The 23,610-nt window shown below is 55.1% G+C and overlaps 13 protein-coding genes across 13 annotated transcripts; 8 read left to right on the top strand and 5 right to left on the bottom strand.

Annotated features, from left to right (window-relative positions):
- Positions 1 to 51: 51 nt before the first annotated feature.
- On the bottom strand, positions 52 to 552 carry BAUCODRAFT_150281 (uncharacterized protein; the record flags this gene model as incomplete). Its single annotated transcript, XM_007680823.1, has 1 exon — positions 52 to 552. The coding sequence occupies one exon, from the start codon at positions 550 to 552 to the stop codon at positions 52 to 54; it is 501 nt and encodes a 166-aa protein (XP_007679013.1).
- A 244-nt stretch (positions 553 to 796) lies between these two features.
- BAUCODRAFT_219815 (uncharacterized protein) lies at positions 797 to 1,774 on the bottom strand. Its single transcript, XM_007680822.1, has 2 exons — positions 1,755 to 1,774; positions 797 to 1,710 (listed from the first exon to the last, which is right to left on the bottom strand). The coding sequence occupies exon 2, from the start codon at positions 1,404 to 1,406 to the stop codon at positions 1,041 to 1,043; it is 366 nt and encodes a 121-aa protein (XP_007679012.1). The 5' UTR covers positions 1,407 to 1,710; positions 1,755 to 1,774; the 3' UTR covers positions 797 to 1,040.
- A 1,562-nt stretch (positions 1,775 to 3,336) lies between these two features.
- On the bottom strand, positions 3,337 to 4,341 carry BAUCODRAFT_53492 (uncharacterized protein; the record flags this gene model as incomplete). The annotated part of the gene is made up of 1 exon (XM_007680543.1): positions 3,337 to 4,341. A coding segment is annotated over one exon (1,005 nt), but the record flags the coding sequence as incomplete, so codon positions are not given.
- Positions 4,342 to 4,579: 238 nt separating this feature from the next.
- On the top strand, positions 4,580 to 5,679 carry BAUCODRAFT_94132 (uncharacterized protein). Its single transcript, XM_007680821.1, has 2 exons — positions 4,580 to 4,668; positions 4,727 to 5,679. Exons 1-2 carry the CDS (start codon positions 4,629 to 4,631, stop codon positions 5,467 to 5,469), a joined length of 783 nt encoding a protein of 260 aa, XP_007679011.1. The 5' UTR covers positions 4,580 to 4,628; the 3' UTR covers positions 5,470 to 5,679.
- A 680-nt stretch (positions 5,680 to 6,359) lies between these two features.
- Positions 6,360 to 8,216, top strand: BAUCODRAFT_57380 (uncharacterized protein; the record flags this gene model as incomplete). The annotated part of the gene is made up of 1 exon (XM_007680550.1): positions 6,360 to 8,216. A coding segment is annotated over one exon (1,857 nt), but the record flags the coding sequence as incomplete, so codon positions are not given.
- A 2,013-nt stretch (positions 8,217 to 10,229) lies between these two features.
- BAUCODRAFT_124789 (uncharacterized protein) lies at positions 10,230 to 11,938 on the top strand (the record flags this gene model as incomplete). Its single annotated transcript, XM_007680820.1, has 3 exons — positions 10,230 to 10,533; positions 10,583 to 11,223; positions 11,276 to 11,938. 3 exons carry the CDS (start codon positions 10,230 to 10,232, stop codon positions 11,936 to 11,938), a joined length of 1,608 nt encoding a protein of 535 aa, XP_007679010.1.
- A 1,034-nt stretch (positions 11,939 to 12,972) lies between these two features.
- On the top strand, positions 12,973 to 13,539 carry BAUCODRAFT_150275 (uncharacterized protein; the record flags this gene model as incomplete). Its single annotated transcript, XM_007680819.1, has 1 exon — positions 12,973 to 13,539. One exon carries the CDS (start codon positions 12,973 to 12,975, stop codon positions 13,537 to 13,539), a length of 567 nt encoding a protein of 188 aa, XP_007679009.1.
- A 505-nt stretch (positions 13,540 to 14,044) lies between these two features.
- On the top strand, positions 14,045 to 14,755 carry BAUCODRAFT_150274 (uncharacterized protein; the record flags this gene model as incomplete). Its single annotated transcript, XM_007680818.1, has 1 exon — positions 14,045 to 14,755. The coding sequence occupies one exon, from the start codon at positions 14,045 to 14,047 to the stop codon at positions 14,753 to 14,755; it is 711 nt and encodes a 236-aa protein (XP_007679008.1).
- A 203-nt stretch (positions 14,756 to 14,958) lies between these two features.
- On the bottom strand, positions 14,959 to 16,445 carry BAUCODRAFT_26266 (uncharacterized protein; the record flags this gene model as incomplete). Its single annotated transcript, XM_007680366.1, has 2 exons — positions 14,959 to 16,244; positions 16,304 to 16,445. 2 exons carry the CDS (start codon positions 16,443 to 16,445, stop codon positions 14,959 to 14,961), a joined length of 1,428 nt encoding a protein of 475 aa, XP_007678556.1.
- A 279-nt stretch (positions 16,446 to 16,724) lies between these two features.
- Positions 16,725 to 17,133, top strand: BAUCODRAFT_124787 (uncharacterized protein; the record flags this gene model as incomplete). Its single annotated transcript, XM_007680817.1, has 3 exons — positions 16,725 to 16,838; positions 16,898 to 16,967; positions 17,090 to 17,133. The coding sequence occupies 3 exons, from the start codon at positions 16,725 to 16,727 to the stop codon at positions 17,131 to 17,133; spliced, it is 228 nt and encodes a 75-aa protein (XP_007679007.1).
- Positions 17,134 to 17,423: 290 nt separating this feature from the next.
- On the top strand, positions 17,424 to 18,824 carry BAUCODRAFT_219548 (uncharacterized protein). The gene is made up of 2 exons (XM_007680816.1): positions 17,424 to 18,420; positions 18,533 to 18,824. Exons 1-2 carry the CDS (start codon positions 17,714 to 17,716, stop codon positions 18,786 to 18,788), a joined length of 963 nt encoding a protein of 320 aa, XP_007679006.1. The 5' UTR covers positions 17,424 to 17,713; the 3' UTR covers positions 18,789 to 18,824.
- Positions 18,825 to 19,367: 543 nt separating this feature from the next.
- On the top strand, positions 19,368 to 21,325 carry BAUCODRAFT_141441 (uncharacterized protein; the record flags this gene model as incomplete). The annotated part of the gene is made up of 5 exons (XM_007680815.1): positions 19,368 to 19,464; positions 19,514 to 19,909; positions 20,071 to 20,321; positions 20,374 to 20,954; positions 20,982 to 21,325. 5 exons carry the CDS (start codon positions 19,368 to 19,370, stop codon positions 21,133 to 21,135), a joined length of 1,479 nt encoding a protein of 492 aa, XP_007679005.1. The 3' UTR covers positions 21,136 to 21,325.
- Positions 21,274 to 23,540, bottom strand: BAUCODRAFT_36518 (uncharacterized protein). The gene is made up of 5 exons (XM_007680456.1): positions 23,133 to 23,540; positions 22,621 to 23,084; positions 22,525 to 22,571; positions 22,324 to 22,472; positions 21,274 to 22,274 (listed from the first exon to the last, which is right to left on the bottom strand). Exons 2-5 carry the CDS (start codon positions 23,066 to 23,068, stop codon positions 21,605 to 21,607), a joined length of 1,314 nt encoding a protein of 437 aa, XP_007678646.1. The 5' UTR covers positions 23,069 to 23,084; positions 23,133 to 23,540; the 3' UTR covers positions 21,274 to 21,604.
- Between the last annotated feature and the right edge of the window lie 70 nt (positions 23,541 to 23,610).

Genomic DNA, 23,610 nt, shown 5'->3' with positions numbered 1-23,610 from the left:
ATACAACTTCGGACCTGAAACATCATACCAACGCGTGCTCCCCGTCGTAGCTTACCACCAAGGATCAGTCCTGCCCCAGTACAACAGCGAGCCTCCAATAGCCACACTGTTAAAGACCCCAATCAAATGTCCCCAAACCGCACTCGGCACCCCATAAGCCTGCACAATCAACGCATCCCCCACCGTCGCAACCAGACCCGCCATCAACGCAATACCCATGGCCCGCCGATCCTTAACATACAATCCCAACGTCAGGATCAACACGCCATTCTGAATATTCCGTGCAGCAATCGCGGCAATGTACGCTTCTTGCGTCTTCTGCACGCTACCGGCTTTCTGCTTCTCGTCGGACGAAGCTTCGAGTGCGCCCGGGTGGGCTTGAGAGGTTGTGGCGGGCGTCATGGGGAGACCGTAGCCTTTGCCGAATTCCATGGGGTTGGCGAGGCCGCCGAGGCCGAAGACGGTCAGCTCCATGCAGCCGACTAGGAGGGCGAAGCATTCGGAGGGTGGGGGGAGGTAGCTGTAGATGTCGCGGAAGGATTGGGTCGCCATGTTGTCAGACCTTGTGGGTGGCTCAATGAACTATGAGGGTGTTTACTGGGTTTGGGATGATACGATCTGATGGTAGGTGATCGGTATGTGTATAGCTGGTCGGAGATAGAGTGGGAGATCTAGCGGCTAGTTCATCTGTCACGTACAGGAACAGGCATAGCGGCATAAGCTATAGCCAAATTGGGAAATGGCGGCGAAACTGGGTTGGACCGTTGGCATAGTGCACATTCCCAAGTGTATAGCAGATATATATGCTGCTCAGCAAGCTATAGACTCATATTGCCAGTGATCGGAGGTTTCGGACATGCGACGTATCCCAAGGGTGCAGAGAGGCGGAAAGCTGCCGAAAAGGCCAATAAGCGTATATGATCACAATCAATGCGTTTGGGTATCGTACATGCTGTGCCCTAAATCCCAAAGTCGTAACAGCGCAACAAACTGCTGAAAAAGCCAACTACACCCAACTCCGCAGCCAATGCTTCAGAGACTCAATCCAAACCAGCACCCGAATACCCCTCCGCCCGCTTCCGTCTCTCCGCCCTCTCCCGTCTCTCCTTCGCCATCGTCTGCATGATCCTTGCAGTCCTCTCCTCCCCTCTGATACGGCAACGTTCCACCTCGAGCACCTGGGCCCACCCCAGCGCCCTTTGCGCAACCAGGAAGTCCTGTCTGCATCGCTCAAAGATGTCCATTCCGTCGTAGTCCTTGGGCGTTGGTCTTAGAAAGGCTCTGGTGGGCTCGGCTTTGCCTGGTGTGCCGTTGCCCGCGAGTCGGAGGTCGCCGTGCCAAAGGTACGACTTTCGTCTGTACAGCTCGGAGGTGATGTTGATTTGGTGTGCTGCGTTGACTGCCATCGTGACTTGTTCGGTTGTGGAGTGTTCGGTAGTTGATTGTCTGATGTGAGCTTGGCAAAATCTGAATATGAGTGGACGGAAAGTGCAGATGGGGAGTTTCTGGCTCTTTTATGCAGTGCGAAAAACCTGATTACTGCCTACCTGACCTGATATGGGACGATATCATGAAGCCGGTGTAGTAACACTCTGACCACTGACACTGGGGATGAAGTGAATGGCAAGCCCAAAGCGGCTTTGACTTCGTAAAGCATAAGCCGCGATTGGTGCTTCCAAATGGCACAGAACACTTCGCCGAATTGTCATGCTTACGCAGTGTGTCAGCTACAATTCAAACAGGTACGCACTTACATCCCACCATGACAGCTACTGTCCATGCATTTGTGGCGCGATGGGAAGCGGACACTGTCGTATGCTCTTGTGATAGACGCTCGAGCATGTCGCCTCCCCTTGCTTCAATCTTATCATGAGACGTGTCGTCGAGATCCTCAGAGGACCGGATGGTATCTTCATTTGGATCGGTTTCTGTAGAATTTAAGATCCGGGACCAGGCGGCGTAGGCAGATACAGCAGTCCTTGTACCGATTGCAGCGCGTCCTCTAGGAACGGATAGTGGGTAATTTTGCCTATTATAGCCGGCTGCTTATACTATGGCTCCTTTCGCACGACCATGACCATCACCATGACCACCTTTACCGGCCAAGAGCGGCCGCAAAAATGTCCGGCAGTTCTGATTCGCGTTGGTAATAATGACTGGGGTCTTTGAGCAAGATTGCTTTAGAGTGTATGTAACACAGTCATGACGGTCGCCACACCATTCGTCAGAGACCTGGGGTGGGAAAAGGGAAAGGAGGTACTTGATGGATGGAAAATGAAGCTTGGGATTCCGCTCTACTGCCTCGTGACGAGCCACGCCTCTTTCCGCCCATTCGCACCTTACCTCAAGCCGACAGAAAGTTTTGATGCAAAGACACAGATAAGCTCAAATGATAGTCTCTGCACTAGACATTACAATGCTATGCCAGCGTGCGGCGCGTTCAGCCTTCACAGACGTATGCCTGTCCACTAGAGCGATCAAAGGTCGGTCTTCGACAAACTACTTACTCTCCTACTTCTCATTTAGTCCGTATGTCCCTCTCCATATGCTTAGGGTCTGTGGCTAGATGGGAACCATGAAATCCGTAGACCTGCAGACTACCTCAATGTTCGAGGTTGGTCAGATACACGCTTGTGTCGCTCAGATAACATACAAGGCTTCCAGTCCGGATAATGCCAGCACAGATTTCTTTTTGTCGTCCGCTTCGAGGACTTGCAACCAGCAAGCTGACGAGCATTTGTTTCTTTCAACACCCACGGCAGCGCTAAAACGCGGCCTGAAACTCTCATGCTGCTATTGACGCCCCGTTCCAGTCGCATCTGGAGCACACAGTAATACCATCCGCCACCCACAGCCTACCCCATTTCCTCATTATCCCTTGCAGAAAACGGCTGCGCACCCACTTACTCAAGCAAGCAACGCAGCAACCCCATCCTCATCCACCCCCACCATCCCCGCCCCTCCCGCACCGAAGATATCGCGGTCGACATCATCCTCCGTATCACTAGGTTTCGGGTGCGACATCTTCCTACGCTTGAGTCTGGGATCGCCCGGGTTGGCGCCATTAGCAGTCGCGGAGGCTGGGATCTCAGTTGAGGCTTGGCGAATTCGATCGTTCAATCCTGGGATTATCTGCTGCGGCTCGAATGCTGGTGGCGGTTCGAAAGAGGGTGCGGGCTCGTCGTGAGTGGGTGGAAGTTCTGCGATGGAGTCTGCGCCGGTGGGGTTTGATTCAGTGCTGTCTGGCATTGCTGGCAGGCTCATGTTGGAGGTGTCGTGGAGTGGTGCGAGATCGCCGGTCAAGCTGCCCTCGTTGGCTGCCAGCTCTGGGGTGAAGGACTCGATTTCGGGTGGTGGAGGCGTGAAGGACTCCGCCTCGGGAGCGGTGGACTCTGCCCCGTTTCCGTTCGTCTGTACCGCGCCATCTTGCGCCAGACCCTCCGTCGCAGGCGCTGAGGCCGCTACAGGCGAAGACGGGTTAGACAGCCCTCGCATGATGCCATCCTCCACCTCTCGCTTCTTAACCTCGATCCCCTCCTTCCTCACCCCCAGCATCTCCATCGTTGCCTCATCTTCCGCCAGCTTCACCTTACTCTCCTGCACCAACCTCTCCAACCCCGCCAACAACTCTCTCCTCGCCCGCACACTCGCCTCAACCGCCCCCTGCGCAGTCGCAAGACTCCTCAACAACGCGCTCAACCTCGCCGCATGCACGGGCGGACTTGGCACAGCCGCACTCGCATCCGTAACCTTCTGAAACTCCCTCTCCGCATTCTCCACCGCAGGCGTCTTCGTAACATCTGCTTTCGTCACACTCGCCAAACTCTTAGCCACGCCCTCCAACTCCACCGGCACAACGCCGTTACCACTCCCACTGGTACCACCAAACAACGTCCCACCCAACTGCCTCCCCCCACTCTTTCCCCCCTTCGCCCTCCTCACCTCCTCCAACCGTGCCTCAACCGCATCCAATATCGTCCGCTCAAACACCCCCCTCTGCCTCCACACCTCCACCACCCGTCCAATCTTCCCCTGCACACTCTCATTCGCGCCTTTATACGCGCTCGCCGTAGCCTCCGCAATGATCGGCTCGAACGCTAGCACGAAATCCGTCTTCCCGCGTGCGCGAGATTGCTGCACGACTTCGTTGACCAGGTAGATAAGGTTGAGGCGCTTTGCGGGCGTGAGGGTGGGGGTTTGCAGGTGGGCGAGCCAGAGTTGGGCGGTGGAGGGGGCGTGGCGGCGGTGGAAGAGCAGCCATTGGGAGGTTGCTACTATGGAGTCTTGGGTTTCGTTTAGGGAGGTTAATTTTGCGCGGACCGCTTCGGGGGAGTAGGCCATTGTTTGTAGAGTGACTTGGTGGTGGTGGTGGTGGTGGTGGAGAAACGCGATGCGATTGGGATGGAGATGGCTCAGAGGGAATCCGAAAGCTTCTTGAGCCTTAGGCAGCAATGATTGATGTTCAAGCAACAGCTACCTTATTGACCATAACGATGATCGTGCCAGAACATATAACCACAATCTCCACTTACTCCATACCGTAACCAGATTTCGACACTCTGTTATCATTGTAGGCCGCGGTGAGAGCATCGACCTGTGAATCGTAACCGTCAGAAGCAGCAAAGACAATGGCGGACCGCTTCCCTTCATTAGACGACTTCGATGCTGGTATGTAACCCACTGACAGCGGAGGAATTGGTCTGTCGGTATTGATAATATGGTACAGGCCAAACCGAAGCGCAAGGCCAACCCACCCTCGACGCCCTCGAGTCCTCCGAACCCTCCGACTTCCTCGCCCGTGAGCGCGCAGCACTAGGCGACGATGCCCAACAATTCGCCTCACCCGCCGACAACACTGCAACAGTAGCCGACGGCGACGATGATGACGACCTACTCGGTGGCGGCGACAGCTCCGCACCGTCACACACCCACCACACCAACGGCGCAGCAGAGGACGACATGATGGGCGACTTTGAATCCTCCTTCCCCGCCGTGGACACGCAAAACGACCGTGTCGCACCCGGCGGCACAATTACAGGCAACACACTTCCTTACCGCACCAACGACAACACCCAACAACAACACGACGACGACGACGAAGAACCGGAAGTCCTCCGCTCCTGGCGCGAACGCCGCGCCCTCGCCCTCCAACACCGCGACGAAGTCTCCCAACGCAAAAAGGAAGAAACGATGAAGGCCGCGCGCGAAGCCATCGACGAGTTCTACGAGAACTACAACAACAAGAAGGAAAAGGGGATGGCGCAGACGCGGAAGGAGGCGGAGGAGTTTCTGAAGAATCGCGAGGATACAACGAGTGGGGGCACGAGCTGGGAGCGGATTGCAAAGTTGGTGGATTTGAGTGGGAAGGGAGCGGCGGGGGGCGCGAGTGGGACGGGGAAGGCGAGGATGAGGGAGTTGTTGGTGAGTTTGCGGAAGGATGAGAGGGCGCCAGGGGCGGTAGGGGTGTAACACAGTTATCTTCGATAGATGTTTTCGGATGTGTTTGGTTCGGATGGTACGGTGATGGTGCGCTGGAAACGGAGAAGGAGGCGCTACGGCGCTGGGAGGCATTGCCCGTTGGCGTCTTCCGGACCACGCCAAGACCTTGTAGCATAGATGGGTGTCAGGTCGAAGGACTCATTCACCATTTTACGGTTGAACCTCTGCGTTGCACAGAACATAAGTATTCCCTTGCTCTCCTCTTAGTATGGCCTGCAATGCCCGTCACGTGCTAGCGCGCATTCGCATTGAGCTTGACGGGGCGGGCCGGGGTAGGTGAATGTTAGACCGTCCGACTTGATGATGCTCTCAATGCTCAGCTAAAGCCAGCGACAAAGTAGACTGCGAGGCCGCAGACAACAGTCAGGAGGTGATCGGCATCTTCGCCATTCAGGACGTTCAATCAAAGCGTACCTTACAAACCTTCTGCGCGACTCAACTGGCGATGACGACATATTCGACATTTGTCCGCTGTTACAGGCGGTAGCAGAAGCTGACTTCGCCTGAGAGACGCACTTGGAGGGCTTGTGACGGCTGTGATGGCAGCGCTAGGGTCGCGCATGTTTGCGCATAGAGCATGGGATAGTCTTGGAAACGGGGCGCTGTTTACCACGAGAATACGAGCGGACACGTCTGGCTTGCGGAGATGGCGACGTGGTGAAGGCAATATAAACATTGGTGGGCGATGTCTTTCTCTAGGACGACCACAGCCACCGGCACGACCGTCAATAGCGTTCCAATGTCAACACATCCGCACACCGCAACCGCGTAGGGTCCTGCAGACCACCAAACAAACTTCACAAGAAGCTGCGGTGCCCGCGAAAGCATACAGAGACGAGGTCCAGCGCCAAGGCGACCCAGACGACCACTACGAAGACGCCGATGGCTTTGCGCGGACCGAAAAGGCAGCCCAAGCCTCTCAACTCAACCTCAGCGCACGTCTCAGCAAAGAAGGCGAGACGGCGCAAGGCGGAGGTTGGGCGGAGATCAGGCGCCTCCTCCTAATCGCCCTCCCCGAATGGCGCTCCCTCGGTCTCGCCTTCATCTTCCTAATCTACAGTAGCACCATCAGCATGAGCATCCCTTTCTCCATCGGCAAGATCCTCGACGCCGCAAGCGCGCAGTCCAGCACTCTCTTCGGCCTGTCCATGGAGCAATTCTACATCGCCCTCGCCGCGCTCATCGCGTCGGGCGCCTGCGCAAACTATGGCCGCATCATCTTCCTCCGCATCGTCGGCGAGCGGATAGTAACGAAGCTTCGCAGCCAACTCTTCAAACGCACCTTCATCCAAAACGCCGAGTTCTTCGACGCCAACCGCGTCGGCGACTTGATCTCCCGCCTCGGCAGCGACACCATAATCGTGGGTAAAAGCATCACACAAAACATGTCCGACGGCCTGCGCGCGCTCGTCTCCGCCGCTGCTGGCGTAACACTAATGACCTACGTTAGTCTGAAACTCACCAGCGTCATCGCCCTGGTCTTCCCCATCATCGGGATAGGCGCCTTCTTCTACGGCCGCGCCATCCGTAACCTCTCCCGCCAGATCCAGAAGAATCTCGGCACTCTCACCAAAATCGCCGAGGAACGACTAGGAAATGTGCGCACTTCTCAAGCCTTCGTGGGCGAGCAACAAGAAGTCCGACGCTACAATAATCAGGTCCGCAAAATCTTCACCTTGGGGAAGAGGGAAGCGTATATATCCGCGACCTTCTTTTCCTTCTCCGGCTTCGCGGGCAACATGACGTTCATCGCCTTACTGTACGTAGGCGGGAATATGGTCCGCAGCGGCGCCCTCTCCATCGGCGATCTCACCAGTTTTCTCATGTACGCCGGGTACGCGGGGAGTAGTCTCTTCGGCCTCTCCGCCTTCTACAGCGAACTGATGAAAGGCGTCGGCGCCGCATCCCGACTCTTCGAACTGCAGGACCGCAAGGCGGAGATCAGCCCGACCCTCGGCGATCCCGTGAAGAGTCTCCGCGGTGCCATCGAGTTCAAGAACGTCGCTTTCTCCTACCCCACCCGCCCGGCCGTGCGGATCTTCAATGATCTCACCTTTGAGATTCCGGAGGGAAGTAACGTCGCCATTGTCGCGCCTTCGGGTGCGGGGAAGAGTACCGTGGCGAGTCTGCTCATGCGGTTCTACCAGCCCAGTGCTGGCACGATTCTGATTGGGGGCAAGGATATCAGCACCATGAATGCCAAGCAATTGCGTCGCAAGATCGGGTATGTGGGGCAAGAACCTGTGCTGTTTAGCGGCACGATCGCGGAGAATATCTCCTATGGTCGTCCATTGGCGAGTCGGACTGAGATTGTCCGGGCGGCGCGGGAGGCGAATTGTCAGTTTATTTCTGATTTCCCGGAGGGACTGGAGACGTTTGTTGGAGCGAGGGGGACGCAGTTGTCCGGCGGACAGAAACAGAGGATCGCGATTGCGCGGGCGTTGTTGAAGAATCCGGATATACTGATTCTGGATGAGGCGACGAGTGCCTTGGATGCCGAGTCCGAAACCCTCGTCAACCAAGCCCTTGCTCGCTTGTTACGTGGCAACAACACCACCATCTCGATCGCGCATCGCCTGTCGACGATCCAACGCAGCGACACCATAATCTGCATCGGTGCGGACGGCAAGGTGGCGCAGGTGGGGAGTTATCGACAGTTGAGTGAGGATAGTGAGGGGGCGTTTGCGAAGTTGATGGAGTGGCAGATGAGTGGGGGAACTAAGGGGGGTGGGAGTGAGAGGGTGCAGCAGCCGGAGGGTGGTGATGGGGCGACGCAGGAGGAGAGGATGAGGGCGAGGTTGGAGGAGCACGATGTTGAGGGTGGTCCGGGAGAGGAGGAGGTTGGGGAGGGCGCGAAGGTGAGGGGGGAGAAGGAGAGTGCGGCTGAGGCTGTACTTGAAAGGACTAGGATGGGTGATCGGTGAGGTTGGGTGGGAACATAGTGCGAACATCGGCATCTGATCTTCGGGCGATTGCGGCGCCTTGCAGTATGGCGGTAACGGCCGAGTCGTTGCTGAGACTCTAAATGCGAGGCAGGGTTGCAAGCCACGTGCGGCAGGCGTGTCTGGCGTTCATGGTGCGTGGCGAGCGAGTGTCTGGTATAGGGGCTGGGGTTACTGTTGGTAGGAGGGATGCATTTCTCTGGCGCTGCCCCCGGGCCCGATTGCATGTTCAGCATGCTCATGACATCTGATGGCGCTCCGCTCAGTTCGTATACAAAAGGAATGGAAGGGGCGTACGTGCTCGTTCTAAACGAGAAAGCCTGGTGTGCAGCTATGCTTTAGGGGGCTACATCTGCATGCAGGCACTGGTGTTGTTAATAAAAGGAAGTATGAAACATCTTCCCTTTGCCGCCATTGCTTGGAGTATACATCAGTTCTTGATAACAGAAGTTCACAGATCTACGTCAGTGTCAGTACTGCGGGCAGTGGTTGTTGAGCGTTTGTAAAGATGGCTCCCATTCCCGCCACTTTCGGTGCCATGTCATTCTGGCTTCTTCGTATATTCGACCCAGGGTTCCACCCTATTCTGAAAGGTGTATCCGGGCAATGTGCGAAGCACCGATCAAGACCGGAAGCGCCTTCTCGGGGGTGCAGCGGGGGTCGGTTCCTGAAAGTCCTGCGGTCTTTCGATGTGATTCCGGCACGTACTTGGCTTCCGTCCAGGCCTCTGCGCGCTCTGTCGACCATGGTGTGGATCATCCACTCCTTCCACTATCGAAAGAGAACGCAAGAAATGGAGTTCTGTGGCTGAAGTCTATGAAATCGGATCTCATACTTATTGTTTCTTGACTCTGGACTTCAAGGGTGGGGTTTGTTGAGGGAATGAAGGCGGCTAGAATGTACATTCACTCGATTTGGGCGGCTGTTGAAAGATGCTGCAAGATCGAAGCGTCCCCCAGTATGGTTATGCATCCATTGCAACGAGATATGCGGTGGACGTTACATAGGAATGCTTGAAGCTGCGCGGCGAATGCTATATATGGTGACAGCGTATATGGCTCGCGAAGGGTGTTTACCATGGAATGTCATGTGGATGTGGTGAGCGCGAAGGTTGTGCTGCCTAAGGCAGGTCGTCGAAGCGGACCGTCACCGTAAAGCTTAGCAGCCTGCAATCTCCACCAGTGCTGACTTCAAAAGGACACCGTGGCACATTGGCGAGAAGGTAATGCCGTTCTATATCGCCTCGCTGCACAGCCTCATGAGCATGACTCCCGCAAGCCGCTAGCTCCTTCACTTTACAAGCTCACCAAGCATCTTCAGCTCCCGTGGTACTGCGTGACAAGCTGCGGCCGGCAAGGCTACGCCCCCACACCACCCGACGGCCTTTCCCGTCAAGCCACCCCTTCGCCTACCGCGGCCTCGAACAGCAGCTCCTCATCTCCCCTTGCCTGCTCGCCTCGGAGCACACCGGCGTGTCATGTGCGCACTGGCGAGCTTCTGCAGCAGCATTGTTCATGGAGATGCCTACCCCGGCTACCTTCGGAGCTAAGCATGGCTAAGTCTAGCCATCCATAGTCCTGGACGTGAAGCGCCGTATTACTGTCACTGTTTCAGGCTGTGGACGCCTTGTTCGACGATGGCTTGCTCAGCCTCAGATGGCGAGAATATGATATAACTCGCTTCTTTTTGTTCATCCCGTTCTCATTACTTCACTACCCAGCTTAGCAACAATTTCAGCAATCGCTTTCGCTGACCTGATTTTTCTTTGGCACTAACGAAAGGGTTACGATGTACTGTTTGTCCAGTACACTCGCGGCTTTGCTGCTACTTCTACCCTCATTCAGCCTTGCAGATGATCTCAAGGTTGTGTCTATGCCACTTGGGCGGGTCGCAAAGCGATCAGGCATTCAGAAACGCTCACCGCAGTCTGTGACTCTCGGCAATGCGCAGAACGTTGGATTGTACTACGTCAACGCTTCGATCGGGACACCACCACAGCAAATCTCGCTTCAGATAGATACCGGCAGTAGCGACGTCTGGTTCTTCTCCGCAGCCGCTGCGAAAGGTTGCAAGACGTGTGCGGGTGGCTCTTGTAGGTCAGCGAGACGCAGTAACCATACCTCGAGCTGACAGCGGGACAGACGATGCTACAAAGTCGTCAACATATGAGCTTCTCGCTCAAGGAGAGTTCTCTATCTCTTACGTGACGCCTGGCTCCGGTGTGACGGGCGATTACATTTCCGACACCTTCACCATTGGTGGGATCACTCTGCGCAACCTCACCATGGCTGCAGCACAGCAAGCCCAGAATGTCGAGGTAGGCATTATGGGCATTGGCTACGATACGCATGAATCGCTTGTACCGAACGGTGGCCAGCCGTATCCCAACATCATCGACGAGATGGTCAGCCAGGGAATCATCAACACCCGCGCTTACAGTCTCTACTTGGACGACATCGAGGAAAGCACAGGCGCCGTGCTTTTCGGAGGCTACGATACCGCGAAGTACACCGGCAATCTAACCGTCTTGGACCTGCAGGTCGATGCGGAGAGCGGCACCATCGACGAATTCTCCGTAGTATGGAGCCTGATGGCTCTGACAGACTCCAGCGGAACATACGTTCTGAGCGATCCCACAAACTTTCCAACGGCCGCCGTCCTCGACTCTGGCACTACGCTCACGACGCTGCCACAAGATCTCTTCATTCAACTTGCAGAGTATTTCGGCGTAATTAACGATCAAGAATACGGCTACCTAGTGTATTGCAACATCTCGAAGATTGTACGCTATACCGACCTTGTTTCATATGAATATTACTAATCAGATGCAATAGCCCGGCGCCATCGACTACCAATTCGGGGGCACCAACGGCCCGATCATTTCCGTCCCTTTCTCGGAGTTGGCCATCCCTCTCGACAGTTCCAATGGCAAACCTTTGACGTTCAAGAACGGTGCTCCAGCCTGCCAGTTTGGCTTCCAGCTCCTCCCCGAGGGCAGCCCGATTCTGCTCGGTGACACCTTCCTGCGGTCCGCCTACGTCGTCTACGATCTCGACGCAGGCCAAGTCGCCATCGCCAACGCTTTCTACGACTCAACCACCTCCAACATCAAGGCCATTGGCGGCCCCGGTCAAGCGAGTAGTGTGCTTGCCGTGGGCGGCAGTTCAGCCCTCGGAGCAACCGTCACGCAGACAGCGACAGGTAATGTGTACGCGCCGGGTGTGGGAGCATCTACTGCTTCTGCCACCGCTACTGCGGCGTCGGGAGTCGCTTCGTCGGCCGGGGCAACGCATCTCACTGCCGCGCAGACCAGTCTGAATGTGCTGGGTGTGCATGGCGTGACGGGGAGCACGTACGGTCCGACTGGTACGGCCGCTGCTTCGTCCAGCAAGGCTGCTGCTTCGCACGTCGCGCCCAAAGCTGTCTACGGCGGCTGGTATGGTGTTGCCATGGTTCTTGGCGCTATGACCGCTGGAGCGATGATGATCGTTCTTTAGTTTCGTGCCGACAGCATGGCTATGTTACCACATCTACAGCGATTCTGATGAGGAATAAGATTATAGCACTTAATCACGTCTTACACTACATGCATTCGGATACTGGCACGACTCGCTTCACCGACTGACCCATTCACTTCGGCCGCGATCAAACTAAACCTCGTCTATTCGTCAATTGTGGCGGAGGCGAACCCAGGCCATTGTCTATCCGCTTTATGCGAGCTGTCTCATGTCTCAGGCGTCTAGGATCACTCAAAGCTGCCCCATGTCAGTCATTTTGGGCGATTGACACATGCACCACCTTCTCTTTCATGTGTTCCCGTCTTTGTTGCGAGTGAAGTATAACACTCTGGCGGCAAAGTAACAGGCATCAGTCCGCAACAGGATATTACGAGGTGTTACAGTGTGTTACAAGGAAGACAACCGACAGACGTATAGAGCAGTCTCATCTCGCTTGCTATTTCTTTGACCTCAGCAGCAACACTTTGCTCGCTTCGGACTTTACCGCAAACGTTTGGACGTTCGCACAAAACCATTGTGTGCAGCAACCAACCGGGTCAAGGCGTGTCCCAGATCGTCTACCCACAACTTAACTGCAGCAGACTGGCTTTCCCCAGCAACACAGTCCATCGTTTACATCGATCGACCTCGACTGGCCACCACATAGTATCCGGTCCCCAGCTGCCTCAGAAACACAATTCCGGTTGATCCACCAATTGGTAAACCCACTGGAGAGGAAAGAAATCGCCGTCACGCACAGACTGTCACTGCCAACGTTACGGACTCCGAAACCAGCAGTAACTGCCCGCAGCAGCTTCTGACACTGCCAGCTTCGCACAGCCCGAACAGGAATTGTGCGCCTGCTCTCATCTACCACGTCCTAACGACGTCACAGAAACTGTCTTCATCAGCGGTACGCCAATACCAGCTGAGCAGCTGCGGTCACGAGGGTTCGCCCTCCCACAAACCTGCCGGCTTCGTGGACGATCAAGTCGCTACGCTCCAGCCGACAACACCGATCTCATCAAAGCCATATGACCCAGACCAACCACAGCTCACATTCATCTGCCAGTCAAATGAGCAGAGCCAGCTCGCAAGACGCGGTCATCCTAGCAAGCGACTACGGCAACAGTTCTGATCATGAGAGGCAGCTGCGTGTCCGCAATGTCGACGGCGACCTTCGCTCGCTCGTTGACCAGAGTATCGAGCCTGAGGACCCTGTCCAAGCGGAAACAGCTCGCTTGCGCAATCAACGGAACGAGCTGGCCGAATATCTGAGAGTTCAGACGACCCTCACTACTAGGTTGCAAATCAGGAATGGCATCCTGGAGGGTGATCGCCGGCGTGGTCAAGTGGAGATCGCAAGCCTGAACGAACGCAACAGTCAGCTCGCCGCTTCCACTGCTGCTGCTGTAAGGGAGGCTAGACGCAAGCAGTATGCTGACGATATGATGGAGAGCAAGACCAAATGGATGATAACCTTGCTCATTCTGTTCATCGCGAGCGTTGCGCTGGTATATGGCTGGTGGCGTTGGTACAATGCGGAGTCATTCAACTACATCCGGTTGAGGAGGGATGCTGTCTACGGCAAGGGCCGGTGAAGTGAGAGACGCAGTTAGCCCTTCCGCGGGAACAGTTGTTGGTAGGTCGCTCCTTGGGTTCATCGGCGTTTTTCGGATGGTTGCATCGTACGGCAAGTGAGGCACATGCTCAGCTGCAGCACAGCGAGTGGCGTTTGATGTCAGGCAGGAGGTACCCAATACTGAGTGAGATGTCCTTTTCAGGACGAAGGACTTGCAGAGCGTCGATCTCACGCATGCTGCAGCCGGCCGTCATGAGTTTCAGCAGGATACAATGTCTTACAGCCAAAATTAACGTTGCGGGCTCTTTGTCTCAGTCACAGTCGCATGTCGCATGCCCTGCCGGTGAATGCAACAATGGAGAGACGACACTTTCGCAATCCTATAGACACTATAACCTGTCCAGTTTGCACCTACATTGTTGCGCTCAGCATCCCCATCCCATTCTCAAGTCCGGTCAATCTGCCACTAAGCAATGTGTCTGAGTGTAGGAGCGTATAAGCTCGCCCAGAAGGCTCGCTCAGAAATGGCGAAACCTCTCCCGTCTCCGGAGCAGACAAAAGCTACCAGTGTTGGCGGCACTCAGACAGTGCTAAGTAGCACAACAGCGGGCAGCTACAGGCCCAAGCGTCCAGCGGCTACAGCAGAAGGTGCACGTCCGGAGAATGATCCTGCGAGTGACGATGCAGTCAGCAGCAACAGCTCAGAGGCCGCCCATAGCAAGCAAGCCGGCTTGACACCATCAGCGGCGTCAATGAGCATCCAGCCTCAGACCCTCAAACACTCACCCGACCCTGCCAAGACCTCAAGCACGGCATCGACCAACGACAGCAACAAGGAGAACCGCCCACCACTACCGCCTAACGGCCTGACTACACCACCACCAACTCAGGCCTTGAAGCGTAGCCGCGATGTCTTGGAAGCCTCCGAGGACCATCCCGACATCGAGCAACTGCAGCTATCGAACAAACGCCTGCAAAAGGAGCTGCAAATCGAGCAGATAATGACGAAGAGCAGGCGGTCGAGGCTTGAAGCTGCGAAGAAAGAGGCGGCGAAGATTAAGCAGCGGGCTAAGGCGGAGGCGGCTGCTCGACAGTTGGCCGAGGAAACTGCGGAGGCGGAGAGGGAGCAGATGATGCATGAGACGCACGTAACGTCGGTGACTGGCAAAGGCGAGTGTATAATGGTTGGGTTCGTTTGTTTGGCGCTGGGTGTTTGGTTAGGTACGGCGGTCTGAGGTGGCGTTTGCCAAATTTAACCACGGATTGTAGGTCGGTTGTGGCTGCGCAATATGCGATGCTGAAGAGGTCAAGCGGCTCGAGGAGGATGTAAAAAGTATAGAAACGGTACGCACGCGGCGAAGAGTGCAGATACTGTGCTCATTGCTTTTGAGCATCTATGCTGTACAATGTAAGCGCTCACAACACAAGCTGCGCAGCCTCACCGCTTTACGTTCCCAGCTTTGAGCTGCCTCTTAGGCTGCGCCGGCTTACTGTACAACCAGACCGCCACAAAGATCACCCACCCAATGACCGTCACCCAAATGCCACCTATCCAGGGGTAAGCGCCACTGATCACGAATGACCGCGGCCACTCGTCGTGCGCAAAGTGCCGCACAGTCACTGTGCGCTTCTCTTCCACGCTGGTGAGGAATGGTCTCCGGTACTCGACGAAGAAGTTGAAGATGCCATGCTGGTCCGGCAGCTTGAACTCTGCCGAGTAGATGGATGAGTTGGCGGTTTGTGCGGTTGGCTGAAGGTCCAGACGCCAGAAAGGAGACAGCATGCTGAACTCGAGCTGGAGTGCATCGCCTGCTGCGGGTGTGAATGGCGCCCAGTGGTCATTCTCCCATTCGGACATCTCGATCGAGTAGTGTACGTCGTTCTTGATGCGGTAGATGGTCGGATTGATGTCAAGAGCTGCGCCCACGGCAGTAGTATTACTGACACCTTTCTGGCTACCTTCATTGAGGTAGTGAGAGACGCTGCCAACTCTCAGCACACCCAGCTCCTTGAACGTCCAGGCACTGAGCTTCTGCGCGAAAGCCTTGTTGGCCGTCTTCTCGCTCTTCTTGCCAGCTCCGGGTAGCTGGACTGAGGCATCGAACCACTTGTCTTCCAAAGCTTCCACACTGCCGAGAACGGTGAAGCGAGCGCTATTACGGGCTTGAAACGCTGAAACAATGTTGATTTGCGAGCCAGTCGCGAAGACGTCTTCCAAGCTTTCGAACTCCTCCTTCGGGTTGTAGATGTATGCTGTACTTGGTGCTTTCACGACCGGTGATAGAAGCGGTGAAGCATTTCCGAGCACTTGACCGACAGTATGTGGGAAAGCGATCAGTCCATCGACGGAGAAGTAGTTCTTGACGTCCTTCCGACTCGCTTGTGGGCTGGGTAGGAGCAGGACGTCATGTTGCTCATTCGCGCTCTGAGTGTCGTAATTGAAATGGTCCACGATCAAGCTATTCCTATCCGGAGGAAGAGTGATGTCCAGCTCCAGGAGGAGACTGCTGACTGCGCTGGGAACAGACAGCTGAGCGGAGAGTGCCAACAGTATGTTCGATCCAGCGTTGATGAAGTCTACAATGAGGTTTGGCGTGAGGTTCGGTCCAAGGCCTTTGGCTTTTGTCGGAAGGACAAGAAGATGGGAGTACGCTGGCTCGCCATATGCGAATAGCGACAATGAGCTATCCTTAGGCGATTTGTATGTTACCTGAAATCCTCGATCTGCGTGTATCATGAGTGCGCGTGTCCATATCACTAAGGATGTGGTTGTATATGCCTACCTTCGAGGCTTGCCCAGAATTGTGAGTACTTGCTCTTCTCCGCCTCGTCCTCAAGCACAACCAGGAGCTTGCTACCCTGCGCTGACAGTGCCGCAACGGCGCCTAGCAGCGCTAACAAGAGCCCGAGTACCCGTAAGTTCATGTTCGTCGTTTGATGGAGAGCAATGCAGCTCCTAACCTTCAAACAGACCAACGAAGTGAAGTGATCGTGTGCTGAAGCTACGTCGCTGCATTGAAGTGCCAAGCTTTGCGGCTCTGCGGCTCTGCGGAGACTGAACCTTGTCTCTCCCGCAGCTTGGTCGGCGGAAGCAATGAGCACTCTATATGCACACGACCAGGACACCTACACTTAAGCTCCGGCTGTTCATTGAACTACAGTGACAAGCGCAGGCTCACCAATTAGCTAGCTGAGCACCCCACAATGGCACCCGTCGCCTTCTGGTCGAATCCCGGCGCGTACATAAACTGGGCCGCTCGGGCTAAGCCTGCCATCTTCTGGAGTATTGTCGTGGGTGGCTTTGGACCTGTACTGCTCGTATGGCATATGTCAAGGCTCGGAGAGAGACCAGAATCCGTACTGACAGTGTTGAACAGTTTACCGTGCCTCCGATCAGAAGGTACTTTGGTGATGGGCCGAGGCCGCAAATACCATTAACCTACCCAGGTACGTCGTGTACGTAGGCTTGGTAAACGCAAAATCCGTCTGCGAGAGCGGAAGAAGATAGCTTTGCATCAAGAGCATTGTCGCATTGCTGTACTGCACATAGACTTACTGACCTTCTACAGTACCACACGGACCTCGGAAGAGACCGGCAGGCTACGACGATTGAACAAAGAGACGACTTGAGCAGCACAGAGAAGTGGAGGTTCGACACATGATGGACGTAGCCGGGCGTTTGCAGTGTTTTAGAGCATCGCCATTCATGACACGACCCGTGAGAGGCTACCTAGGTTGCTGGCAGAGGCATGGATGAGACTCGACATCCGGTTGCAAAGCTCGCCGCTGCGGCTAGATTGTGCATGCTGGAGCTCGTAGAGCGGTCGCCACTTCACTATCACTCTTTGTGTTCGATGGAGGTGTCGTATGCTGTTTCGAACCCGATTACTCATCAAATCTATGCACCGATTGTAAGCATACATCAAGCGGAAGAGCGGCATGTATCGGCTGGACACGATGCTCGTGAAATGCAATCACTTGGCTTGTTGACTCCGGCTGGAAAGCATGTGTCGACATGCTTGCCCAAGCGAGCAATCATGTCCTAATCACAAGCCATCAAGGTAGTGTCATCAAGGTTCCTTCTTCCGTACTGTCACTCTCCCTAACCATCTACTGCTGCACTTGTATCTCAACCTAGCATTGACAGCACACCGATTGATCAACCTACTGTCCTCCAAGATAGAAAGCACGCCATGGCGCATCAGCCAAAGCAAGCAGACAGCCTCCCCGCAGAGATCTGGCTCGAGATCATACCACACGTGGAATACACACCTTCAGCACTCGCCAACCTACGCCTGACATGTAAGCGCTTGCATAAAATCATCGAACGACACGAGACCGGCCTTGTTGCGGACATCAAGCGCGCCCAGTTGCCACAGACCAGCACATGTCTCTTCCCAGGCTTGAGGATTGATTCCTACCGTGCCCTCAGCGTCGCCCACACGCGGCTCGCTACTTTAGACGAGATTCACAAGCATTGGCTCAAAGTCACATGTCACAGTTGCGAGCTCGAATGGCTCAAAGGCCGCTGGGAGCGAATACACCGTGCCGGCCTACTTCTCCTCTACCATCTGCAGGACCTCGAGCCAGCTCGCACGCACCATGCGGACGGCATGTGCGATCACAACATGTTCAAAGATGGGACTTACTGTGCCAAGATCTCGCTTCTTCAGCGCCTGCCCGCAACTAGTCTGGCGTGCTTGCTCTTCAAGCTGATTGCGAGCATTAAGATCTTGCGCGTATATGGACCGGAGCCTGTTCATGGTAGGTACGCTGCAGAGGACTCTGGACTTCGGAGCGATATCGAACTGGCGTTCGAGGAACTCTTGTTGCAGGAAGGCCCGACAATGTTCGTGGCGCTGCTAACTGATGGGCATCAGAAAGGAGATTGGGCTCTGAGGTATGTCTCAAGCCTTCCGTTGCTCCTTGTGCTGTTCGCGTTTCTTGACGCCTGAATGGCCGCGAGGAGTACATGATCCGCAATGAAGTCGAAACACTGACGCTCCTAGCAGACTTCTGAATGCCGAAGTCGCTAATATGTTCCATCGCCAGAGTCCGTTGCCATCGGGACTGCCGAAGCCGTCTACGCTCATCTCAGCGTTACGTCAGGCTTTGGCAATACAAGCTGGCTGTGCGGTCAACGAGGTGGTGAGCAAGATGTGGGAAATACTGTCAAGTACTGCCTTTGATGATGTGCATGATGCGAAACTTGTTTCAATTGTCGAGGGCAAGGAGTTGGAGAAGGGCATGAAGAGGATGGGGTTCTGATCATGAACAGGATATCTTTTTTCGTAATGTACATATGTTGTTGTTGTGGTGTGTCTTGGCTGGCTAGACACTCACCGCACGCTCGACCAGCTTTCAGTGCCGCTACACAGCCTGCTAGGGTGTGGGCGGCGCTGTCCCGACGGATACAGGCGCCCAAAGTTGTCACTCCTGATCAGCCTCCCTGTGTCAACCATCATGCCGTGCGTGCCGGGTCTGTCGTGATCACGGTAACGATGCGATGCCTGGAAAGGAGATGCCGAAGTCTCCCCCGCTGGAAACACTTGAGGAGGACTCATCACATCTCCACTTCACCTCCACACGAACCCGCGCTCTCCACGACGCGGCAATGTACGTGCCGTAAAGGACGTCAGCTCATAGCAAACCGCTCAATGATCGTCCAGATGTATACTCTGAACAGCAGGTCGATGTGCACATATGTATACGCCATCTGCAGGTCCACGAGGCTTGACGGAAGCTTGTATGGTTAGATCAGCGGTAGGTTTCTATTCATTTCGTCCCAGTCTCCGCCGGTGCTTCTGGTCGTCACTGTTTGCTTGTTTGAAGCTGTGTTATACAGATATGGCCTCCAAGACTGGTGTCTCGGCCCTTAACGGCGCAGCGCTGGTAGCGGCCATCACGTCTGCCTGCTCGGCAGGTTTCCTACTGTTCGGCTACGGTACGTACACTTGGTGGCATTGCTGAGCACAACGCTAACAGTACTGCAGACCAAGGCGTCATGTCCGGCGTTGTTATCTCTACATTCTGGTTAGAAGCCATGGGCAACCCCAGCACACTGCTCGTTGGTACCATCACAGCACTTTACGATGTCGGCGCCGTTGCTGGTGCCATAGCTGCAGCCTTTACAGCCGAGCCACTTGGACGGAAGCGCATACTTTTGTCGGGTACGACTATTCTGACCATAGGAACCATTCTGATGGGCAGTGCGTACGAGCGCGTGCAATTCATGATCGCTCGGATCATCACGGGTATCGGGATAGGGTACATCACGTCAGTCACTCCGGTCTATCAGAGCGAGATCAGCAAGGCCGCGCAAAGAGGCTGGCAAGTCTGCTGCCAGCTCACGACAATGCTGTTTGGCCTCATGCTGGCGTACTGGATATGTTGCCTATATCCAAGTGATACCACGCCTGACTACTGACTCGGATATGACAGGTCAACTACGGCTTCTTCTTCCACAAGTCGGCCGTTCAATGGCGCTTTCCGCTACTCTTTCAGCTGGTTTTTGCAGTATACATCATGATCGTAACGCCATGATTGCCAGACACTCCTCGTTGGCTGATGCGGCATGAAGCCAGTCATGAGCGCGGTATGGAAGTACTCAGCAGACTTCGAGGCAGGCCTGTGGACAATCCGGACGTTCAAACGGAGACTCATGACATCCTCGAGGCCATTCGCATCGAGGCGAAGGAAGAAGGCAGCTGGGCCGACCTCTTCCGTTCGAACGGCATCAGCGCGGACAAGCGGTTCTACCTAGCGTGCGGGATACAGTTCATGCAACAAATGAGCGGCATGGTGAGTTTCGTACCTATCAATCAGATGGTCCGCATTCACTGACTCTCGAAAGAAAATTGTGACGTACTACGCACCGACACTCTTCCAATCGAGCCTCGGGTTCTCAACCCAGATGGCAATTCTCATGGGCTGCTTCTTGCAGGCCTGGTACATCCTCGCCTCGTTCGTGACCTGGTTCACCATCGACCGAGTAGGCCGCCGACCACTCTTCTTCTCTTGTGCACTTGGCATGTCCGCCGTCCTCATCGCGGAGGCGATTTGCGTCGCGATCGGCGGCACAGCAGCCAGCATCGCCGCTGTTGTCTTCATATTCTTGTTTGAAGCCTTTTTCACCTGGGGCTGGATGGGCTGCGTGTGGGTTTACCCGCCAGAAATTCTACCGTTGAAGATTCGAGCCAAGGGTGCAGCTCTGGCTGCCGCAGCGGACTTCCTGGGCAACTTCCTGGTTGTTGAGATCACTCCGCCATCGCTGAAGAACATTGGCTACAAGACTTACATCATCTGGGCTGTCATGAACGTCGCCAATGCCATCATTGTATGGCTGTTCTACCCGGAGACAGCCGGCATACCACTTGAGAAGATCGACCTGCTTTTTGCTCAGACGCCTTCATTAGCGCCGGCCCATGACGAGCTGTATACGGAGCATGAGCATGTTCTGAGGCGGCTGCAGTGGAGTGTTGTAGCCCGGGCCGGCATGGAGGTCAAGAAAGGACAAACTTTGAAACCGGGCGTTGCCGTGACTGACGCGGAGAACCTGAGCGTGAAACAAGCGGATAGCCCAAAGGATGGAGTTTCCATTATGCATCTGGGATAGCGCGGGATGGAGTTGTCGTTCGAAATATATCAATTATCGGACCTAGGATCCATGAAAGTTTCGCATCAAGAGAGGGTTCTGGCATCTAGGGCCTTTCAGCCTATAACCTACAATGATCCGCTTCTAAGCGTGACTCGCCTCGTGGGTGACACGACCGCCGATTGAGCACAGATCCCTCGACTCAATACACCTCCGCGTGCGGAGATTCGTACGTACCTTCCAACAGGCTCCACAGGACGCGATAAATATAAGTAAAACTCTTTCGATCCCGTGAATTCCACCAAGCCGCTCGTGCATGACGATTCTTGCATCGATGTCGAAGTCAGGACACCTGCAGCGGCAGGAGAACCCAGACTCGACGTCACGTATAAATGAAACGAGTCAAGCGACCCGTTTCAATAAACACCAACCAGGATGGGTTGTCAACACTCCCGTATTGCCGATACCTCATTCGCTCGCTCTCGTCGTTCTATCCACGCTCACTAGCACCGCCGACTGTAGTTTGTTGGGTGCAGAGCGTTCTGTATAGAAGCGTGACGGCGTTCTCTCGTGAGCATTCGCTATGATCCATAACGCCGCGTATCCGCTTATAAACCTCATCGCGAGCTTGTGCGGTTGCACGGCCAGTACGCTCATAGGCATTAACGATTGCGGCCACCATTCTTCGCGTTGGGTCGCCATCCTCAGCCTCAGAGTCTTCAGACTCTTCGTCGTCCTCGTCTTCTGAATGCTCCGCCGCGTCCGGCAAAGTCGGTGGCTGCCTAACACTATCTGCGCGGAATCGAGGTTCTTTTGGTCTCAGCAGCGAACGGCGCAGTACATTCAAACTCCAGACGTCCCGGAATTGCGATTCTAAAGCATGCATTGAGCCTGCGCTTACCATACCAAAATTCAGAACAGCCACATCATGCTCGACTGTATATACTTTGGCAAAGTTAAGCCGCGAAGAAGGGCTGAGGGTGGTGCCGCGGATGTTAGGCTCAACTTTGATTGGTAACGGCCGCATGCCTTGTTCGCCGCGGATTGGCTGTTCTGAAGGTGATGTTGGCGGTGGCGAACGTCCTGTATAGATTATGGTGTGATCGGACTTTTTGACGCCAGGTTTGCCGACACCACGGCCGGAGTAGGTGAAGATGGCACTGGGCACGCTTAGTCGCGCCTACACGCATGAGAATGTGCCTGACTTACACTACTGTACAGTGTGCATCGCCTTCTTTGACCACGACCACTCGACGGACCTTGATGAGGAACGGCTTACCAAAGGTGGTGTCGAAGGTAAGTTCGGTCTCGGTTTCTGTGTGCTGTCCAGCTGCTTCTGGATGTAGCATGTGAAAGACCTGCAACGTCTCAGTGTTCGTCCGTTCGAGCAGCAGACGGATAAGCACTTACGCGGCCAACCCGGAAGAATCTTCGTGGGTTATCACGGATCTTGTAGTCTGACTTCCACTCAGCTCATGAAAGTTTCCCGCCTACACCGCACCTTACCTTGACTGAATTGTTGTTGGGAGCGAACATGAGCATCGCTAACGCCAAGGAACTTTTTGGAGGCGCCGATTCCATTGGCCAAGAGCGTAGGATCGGTAATCTGACTTGCTGGGCCCATTTCGTACCGAGACTGCACGCCTGCCGGACTGGTCGTGACATATTCAGCCACGCCGGAAGGCTTCGTAAAGCTCTGAGTCACACTGGCCCCTGTGGGGTACGAGTGGCCACCAAGAGAAAGTAGAGCGAAGTCGCTACCTAGGCTCGTTGATACGTTGCCACCTAAGCGGGGAGTGGCGTTGGGGTCGTACGGAAGATTAGTCGAGAATTGTGCTGATTGTTGTGCTGGTCGCTGGGGTATCGCCATTGGAGCAGTAACTTGCGTAGGGTGGTATGGTTTAGCATGAGGCGACAATGCGTGCTGTTGCCCCCCAGCATCGTTGGGATGCATTGTCTGACAGTATGGACTAGTCCCACGTAAGCATGGCGCCGTGAGTTAGAATCACTAGACTCACCTTGATTGAGAGCCTATGTTTGCGTTACCACTGCCTCCGTTCCGTGTCTGAGCTCGAAGCTCGCTGTCGTATACCTTACACTGCAGCGTACTAGAGTAGTAGAACCACTGCCTAGCTGCAGCGTCATACTGCCAAGGTGGAGCGCCGCTGGACATGGCTCGTTAAGGACCAAGATACGGCGCGTATAGTACGGTTAACGCGCTGCACGCAGTGTCTGGCAGCACTGCCATTTATCCTACCTTTGTGGGGTCCTACGTGTAAGGCTCCAACGTAGACGGCGTGTGAAAGCATGCTTGTCAAAAGGTGCGGACGGGTGAGCCGGGGTGGCAGACGAGCATATGGGTCAAGGATGCATGCAGCTCGAAGCGAGTCGAGCGTCAAGCGAGACGTGCAGTATTCGAGCTGCCCTGCCCATTTGTCGAGCAGCTTAGCCAGATGTGAAGCCGATGCTGCAGTGCGGCGGCCAGAACTGTGCACG

The sequence above is a fragment of the Baudoinia panamericana genome, assembly GCF_000338955.1.
Source record: "Baudoinia panamericana UAMH 10762 unplaced genomic scaffold BAUCOscaffold_10, whole genome shotgun sequence".
Taxonomy (NCBI): Eukaryota; Fungi; Ascomycota; class Dothideomycetes; order Mycosphaerellales; family Teratosphaeriaceae; genus Baudoinia; species Baudoinia panamericana.
This window is presented reverse-complemented; position numbering and strand designations above follow the sequence as displayed.